General features: G+C 37.8%; 1 protein-coding gene across 2 annotated transcripts in view; it reads left to right on the forward strand.

The window, feature by feature from the left end:
* Nucleotides 1-6,023, forward strand: part of DNAJC21 (DnaJ heat shock protein family (Hsp40) member C21) — a 32,819-nt gene extending 26,796 nt beyond the window's left edge. The window contains exons 11-13 of one of the 2 annotated variants that reach the window (XM_057541133.1): nt 777-852; nt 1,380-3,048; nt 4,736-6,023. In XM_057541133.1, the coding sequence (XP_057397116.1) occupies nt 777-852; nt 1,380-1,544 (241 nt within the window). In that variant the 3' untranslated portion in view covers nt 1,545-3,048; nt 4,736-6,023. The remainder of the gene's footprint in view (nt 1-776; nt 853-1,379; nt 3,049-4,735) is intronic. The other variant, XM_057541132.1, reaches the window with a different exon arrangement.
* The last annotated feature ends 1,761 nt before the right edge of the window (nt 6,024-7,784 follow it).

The raw sequence follows: 7,784 nt of genomic DNA on the forward strand, positions 1-7,784 counted from the left end.
GGTTATAACCCATTCCCTCTGTTCTGTAAATTTGGTTGTGCTCAGATTTTACCCTAAGAATTTGGTCGGCACAAATGAGGGAAAAAGTATGAGAGGACTAAGGAAAATGAAAATTCATATAGAAGATTAAGCAGAGGGATGTTCTGGAGTTAAAGCAGAACGGGAGGAAACTGACTATACTGGCTGGCAATTTCTGGGTTATAGAATACAGGGGAGAAAACCCCGCAGATCAGCAGAAAGGACATAATCTTAATAAAAGGAAATTCTTTACATTTAACAAATGTAATTCTATAAAAAATGCATTACAGTGTTTTTCTCATTTCACTGTGGAACTGATGAAATGTTTGTCATCAACTGGATCAGGTTTAACAAGTTGTGTCTTTGGGGAAACACACTTAATGTCATAGATTATTTGTGAGTACAACTGGTTGGCCGTGAAGATGGTTTGCTTCAGTAAATGGAGTATTAATTAGCTTTTTTACAAAAATACACCATATAAAAGTTCGGAGCTATTTTAGCATTCTTGTTTTAGCTTGTGTTTCAACTTTTAAGTAAATTCCTTCGTTTTTGTGTCAAATTTGATATCTGATGATCTCTAAAGTTGTTTTTTAAAGCTGTTCATTTGAGATGTGAAAATTAATTTACTTGGCCATTAAAATGAATGAATTAGCCTTTAAAATGCATGTCACTCTTTTGAGTCTTCTTGGGAGCAAGGTGACAGTTAAAAGGGGTACATTATTATTGGATTATACTGAATTCTTTCATTTATTTTCCAGCGTTTCTAAACCCAAAGGAAAGAAAACCAAAGATACTAAAAAATCTGTCAGAGTACCTGCTGAACCACAGACAGTGGTAGGTCAAAATAATATTGACAGCTCTTCAGTGGACCTTGTTGTTTAAGCAGTATAATCTAAATCCTTAATTCTAATTCTGAAGCCGTAAGTGTGTATTTGGTGAGCCCTTCTGCACCTGCTGCGTAGATGTGTCTCCGTCCGCAGTTCTCCCTGACGAACGTAGACTTTACGTATGTGCCACTGACGGTTTTTCTTTAAAGTAAGCAGAAGCACACTGGACATGTCAGATTGTACCAGAACAGTTACTGTTCTGTTTTCCATTACTCTGAAATCCAAAGCCTTATCCATGTGGTACGTCCTGTTGAATGTCTCAGGACCCTTAAAGTTGATGGTGTTGGTTAATGGAACTCAACTTCCAAGAACAACTGCCTCTGTTGAGCCTGTCTTAGTAGCTGTCCATTGTGTTAAAAGGTCTTTATTTTGCAATTATTTGATATTTAATCTCAACGTGAAAGCACTGCTCTCAGATAATAATACTTGCTTTTATTTATGGTTTTTTGTTTTTTTTTTTCTTTCCCTTCTCAGAGTGATGTTCTTATTAGCTGTACAACCTGCCATAGTGAATTTCCATCCCGGAATAAACTTTTTGACCATCTAAAGGCCACAGGTCATGCAAGAGCACCTTCATCATCATCTTTAAACAGTGTAACAAATAGTCGAAGCAAAAAAGAGAAACGTAAAAACAGATAGAAATCCTGCCAATGCTTTTTCTTTTTGATTGTCTCTAGATTTTGACACCAAAAACTGAACTGAAATCATCTAAAGAGTTAAAATTTCAGTCATCTGCAATTTATTGCATTGTGGAAGATTGTTTTTATCTTGTAAAAACATTTTTTTGTTTAATATATATTTTTTAAACATTTCATTAGTGATTGAATTCTACTTTTGCCATCTGAATTGACTTGAATGTCTCAAAACAGGTAAATATTGTAAAGTATGCATTCTTGACTTCTGTTGGCTCATGTGGACAGAAATGTACAGGGAGAATTAAATTATTTTAACACGTACAAATGCTCCTTTCTGTTTTATTTTGTGAATTTCACATTAAGTGAAAGTATTTTTATATGATAAGTATTTTTATATGATTCAGTGGTTTTGTGTTTTGTTATGCTTCGTGATCTGTTGAAGACTCAGATCATTTTAAAATCGTCATGGATTTTTTCTACCTGATACCATGATTCCAGTTCTGATTTTAAAACTACTTCTAAATAACCAGTTGTTAATTACTGCATTTTTTTCCCCTGAAGGACAATGATAAGTAGAAACTAATTGAACATATATGGTTGTTTTTCAAGAATAGTTATCTCTTCAAGGTATAATTATATTGATTTAACTTGAGATTTTACCGGTAATTAACAGTAAGATATATCTTTTGGTTTTTCACTCTGATTTGGCTCACGGAGATGGAACAAATTAATTTATGGGGTGCGTCCTCCTTAGGCATAGGGACAGCTGTGAAGCATGATGGATCAAGGTAGCAGATGGTTCAGAATTTATTCTATTTAACAAGGAATATTCTGCCTTGGGTTTTTTCACTATTTTCAGAAGTTTTTTTGTTTTTTCCATCATTCAGTGGAGAGAAACTTTTTTAATGAAAGATTTTTCACTAAGGCTGATATTTATGCCCTAGATTATCTACTCTGTAGCAAAGATGAATATTAAAAGAAATACGGAGAATCTTTATAAGTGAGTGTGGTCAAGTATATGGATCAGTGATGAGTCGGGTTGTAGGGTGGATTAAATAGGCAATGCTTTTAGTTGGTCTTGAAAGTAACTTTGAACTCACTAGCTTGAAATGAGTACTTGCTGTTCAGTGAAGTTATTTCTCTCCTTATATCCTTGAATCTTCAAATGAAACAATCTTCAGTTATGCATAAGCTCTAAAACACAGGGTCCCCGAGGGCGAGGTCTTTTCTGAAAGCTTCATGGATAGTATTGATGATATGGATCATTCTGTGAGATGGACTTGAAAATGTGCATTTGCAGCTTAATTTTTAGTTTGTTTCTTTTTCATTTAGATAGATGTTTATTTTCTTTACCTTCTTCCCTTTCTAACTTCTATTGCTAATTCCGCCTAATTGCTTTCCCCCCTTTCTTGGTCCCTTCAGGTGAAATGCCAGCCAGTTTTCTGCCTTTGGTCTTTTCCTCCCAGGCTTCATCTGAACACTCACCACCTTCCTCTAATTTGAACTAGGTGAATTGGCCATAATTATGAATAGGAATATTAATGAACGGGAGGGCATATTAGTCACATGTTATTTATTGTTCAGTAAAAAATAGGAAGTCATCTTGAGAGGTAGAGAGTGTCCTGCAAATGCCCTTCAGACCTTCCTTGCTTTCCCCTGTACCAACCATGCAGGCATGTTTAAATTTATTCCTGCTACATGTGAGGATTGACTGGGGTTTCTTGTCACTTTTATTCTCATTGACAAAAGTCATCCATACTTTTTAAGAGATCTTCATCAGTTGTGATTGGAAATTAGATTTCAGTTCTAATCCTGTGTGTGATGCTGATAAGTCATTCAACTTCTCTGAACTTCGTTTTCCTTATCTCTAACACAGTTGTCAGCATAATAATATTGTCTCCATTTATCACACAGGATTATCATGAAGATCAAATAAAATAGTACATACGAAAACGTTTTTTAAATACAAAAGCTTTATACACAATGTTATTGAATTTAGATGAGTTAAATCTTTTTCAGTTAAAATATTTGCAGATAGAAGTGTATGTGCTGAATTAAATGCGCTTTAAGTTTTATGGGAATTTCCAATCTACTTCTGAAGAGGAAAACAGAAACATATGTTATGCCAAGGGTAAAATGTTATTTTTGGTGGATCACAGACGTTCGATTTTGTTTGTCTGAGGCAGAGCAGAATATTCAAAAATACATGAGCACATATTTTACGTTAATCTCATTAAAGCTCAGTGGTAACTACCATCTTGATTGAAGTTAGCTCAAGTGTAGAAGGTGCATAGCTTGAGGGTTCTGGAAGGAGAGGGTTAGGGGAAATCCCGTTTATTCCTCCATAATTCATTCAGTGGTACCAAAGCTAGGGTTCTCCATAAAGCCCAGTGAGACTTTCCCTGTTTCAAATAGGAACAGTATCCTTATCAAAAGCACAGCACTATAGGAAATTAGGACGGCATCAAAATGAAAACTTCTGTAGAACGATAGGCAACATAAGTAAAAAGACAAGCCTCAGACTGGGAGAAAATGTTTTGATACATATAACTGACAAAGAATTAGTATCCAGAATACGTTAAACGACAAAAGAACCTCCTATAAATCAGTGAGCAATTGACAGTTATGCATTAATACTGAGCAGTTCTCAAACTTTTTGGTATCAAGTCCCCTTTACACTCTCAAAAATTGAGAACCCCAAAGTAGTTTTGTGTATGTAGTTTATATCTACTGATATTTACTCTATTAGAAATGAAAATAGAGGAATTTTTGAAGTATTACCTTATTTAAAATAATACATGTTAAATAACATTTATGGAAAATAACTTTTTCAAAATGAAAGTTTAATGAGAAGAGAGGCATTTGTTTTACATTTCTGAAAATCTCTTTAATGTCTGGCTCAATAGAAGACAGCTGGATTCTGATAGCTGCTTCTTCAGTCAGTCTGTTGCTGTATGTTTTGGTTAAAGTATGTGAAGAAAATTGAGCCTCATGTGGATAGGAAATTGGAAAAAGAAGGACCTTGTGGACCTCTCTGGATCTCCCAGGGTCCTCAGACCACACTTAGAACCGCTGCATTAGAAAAATGGGTAAAATATATGAACAGAAAAAGCTTGAATAGTCAAAACAGTATGAAAAGGTGATCATTGTCACTGATAATCAGGGAAATATGACTTAGTTGTTTCATGTTTTCAGATTGGCAAAAGGCAAAAAGTCTCACAAGATCAAGTGTTGGTGAGAATGGAGAAATGGGAACATTTGCTTCAATTTGATGGTGGCTATGAAATTTGAAGACGTACCCCCTGACCTGACAACTCCAGGGGTATACCTAGAGTCTCACAGTGTTTGCAGAGGCACAGCATGGGCTCTACCTGAGGACTGTCACCCAGGTCCCACTCCGGACCTGCTGAATGAGAATTTGCAATTAACAAGACTTCTCAGGTGACTCACATGCTTCTTGCATCTTGAGAAGCGGTACTCTCAGGAACCCACGTGCATGTGCACAAGGAGACTTAGTGGCTGATCACAGCTGAATTGCTTGTATCTGGGAAAAGTTGGCGATGGACCCTAAATCTCCGTGAACAAGAAAGTGGATAAATTGTATAACGGACAATAAGATGGCAAACAGGCAGTTCAAATGAGTGAACTGGATATGTAATACCAGTGGCTAGCCTTAAAAAAATATTGAATGAAAACAAGCTGTCAGAAGGTGACATGTATGCCACATATATAGTTTTTTAAAGTACTGTTGTTATTTATAGAGAGAAAATATAGAACCATCAATGGGAAACACATCATTCAGAAAAGTAGTTGCCTCTGTAAAGGGAGGGAGAGGGGTGGAATGGGGGCGTGGCAGCAAAGGGGCCTTATCTGAGCCAAGGCTTCTATTTAAGATCTGAAGGAAGATGTTAGCATTGATTAATTCTGGGTGGTGGGTAATGAGGGTTTATTACTCTACTAACATGTTTTCATGAAATACTTCAAATATCCAGAGAAATACAAATTAATGTTCCATTTTTTGTTAATAGAAAATACACTTGAACGAAAGGGGAGATAAAGGCTTTCAGGTCTACATTTTATTCCTAGCATATTCCATAAGCTCACTGTGGCAGAGGCTATTACTTGTCTCTCTCAATATTCATTCTCTCCTTCTTCGTTATAATTCTGATTTTTAATTGGGCACAAAGCCACCTAAAATATTACCTTCCTAGCCTCCCTTGCAGCTAGGAGTCTGTAAGTTCTGGCCAGTGATCTGAGCAACTCTGGGGACATGTCCTTAAAGATGTGGGATGTCCTTATTCCTTCCTCCGCCAGCTTCAATGAACAGGTAATGGTTGGTGCTCTACCCTTGTCTGGGATCATGATTCCTCACAGGGCAGAGAAACTGAAGCCCAGGAGCTTCCATCCTTGACACTCAGAGGGACCCTATAAGCCCCAGACAACCTTCTGCATTCGAGAGAAATAAAACTCCTGCACTACTGAAGCCTCTGTTGTTTTGCATTTCCTGTTGCAGGTGACTCGCGTCCTGATTGCTTTTTTCTTTTTTTTAATTGAAGTATAGTTGGTTTATAATGTTGTGTTAATTTCTGCTGTACAGCAAAGCGATTCAGTCATGCATATATATACATTCTTTTTTATATTATTTTCCTTTATGGCTTATCTCAGGATATTGAATATAGCCAATCGCTTCTTATTTCACTGTGTGTATTGTTCCCTCCCCATATGAGAGGTGTAGCTTCAACAGTGGCAAGGACGTGGACTCCTAGCTCTGAGAGACCTGGGATCAAGTTACAGTGGCAGCACTAATTATGTGATCTTGGGCAAGTCATTTAAACTCTTTAAGCCTTTTTTATTATTTTTTTTTCATCTGTAAAATAAGGGTGAAATCAACCTTGCCGAATTGTAAAGGTGAAAACTTAAGTGTGAGCACTGTGCCTGGCGCGTGATAGGCATTCAGTAGCTATTAGCTTTTACTTATTTTCAATAATCTCTTCTGCTTATACATTTTCTTGTTTTATTTAACTGTTCACTTTGGTTTCTGAAATCATCTAATGGAATGGTAATTTGCAGAGAAATCCATGATTATATTGATCCTATGGTGTGTGTTTTTTTTTTTTTTAAGTACTAGTGTATATATTGAAATTCTTTCTGGCTCAAATGGAACAAAATTTTTACATGCTAAAGCTGAAAATATGCTATTTCAACGTGGTTGTGTGATACCAATGGAAACCGTCTTGACGATCATTGATCCTAATTATGTTAGAAGACTCAGTGTATTTGTACAGAGAATTACTTTGCCATTAAAATGAGACAGGGCCCCAACATCACTGATGTCCTTTCGGATACAAAATGCCCTCTGAAAACAGGAAGGGTTCAAATTATCCTTCACAGTATAAATTATTTGAATGTCACTTAGAGAAAGTTTCTAACAATTTCTAAAACGAAAAGGTCATGGCGTCTCTCCACATTTAGATAAAATGGTATGTAATTAATATATCTTCAGGTACTTATTTTCAAATTTAATAATAACTCATACTTTTGTGTACGAGGTAACAGTAGTCTCAGCATATATGAAGCATAACTTCCAACAGTTCCATCCAATAGTGGAATCCGTCTCTTAGGATGTTCCTGTAACTGTCCAGTCAGGCTTCTCTGCTGGAAATGCCATAGAAGGATGCCTGCCCTGGGGTGGGGGTGGGGGGGTGGATTCCCTGAGTGACGGCAACATCCTGGGCTGGGGTTCTCCACCTGCAGTTCCAGGGAAGCCCAACAGCTTGACGAGCGCTCTGGTGAGTGAGCTCACACCACTCTCCACTGGACGTCTTTTTAAAAAACCGGTGCTGCATGCATATGCTTTCTCTCTGAACTTGAATTGGGTTTTGAAAGCGCAGGGCCGATGCAGATGGTAAATCACTGCAAGGAGATGGAGGAGAAAACTTATACCAAGTGGGCGGGCCCATCTGCAGGCACTTTTAGCTGGGCTGTGTGTGCTCTGCGATCTGGGCTCACCTGAGAGAGAGCTGTGCAGCTGGAGAGAGACGTCTTTGGTGCTCTCCACACCCCCTCGGTAGATGCCTGTAAACCAGGCCCCCTTTGTCTCCCAAGATTCAGTGCCCTCCGGTGGCTGGAGGTGGGCCCAGGGAGATCCAGTCTCTGCTCCCTAATCCCAGCCGCTCCGTCCTGGGGCCTTCCCAGCCCCACTGCCCAAGGACCCTGCCCACCCCAGGTCCTGGGTAACTGAATC

This window comes from Balaenoptera acutorostrata, chromosome 2, assembly GCF_949987535.1.
Source record: "Balaenoptera acutorostrata chromosome 2, mBalAcu1.1, whole genome shotgun sequence".
In the NCBI taxonomy this organism is placed as follows: Eukaryota; Metazoa; Chordata; class Mammalia; order Artiodactyla; family Balaenopteridae; genus Balaenoptera; species Balaenoptera acutorostrata.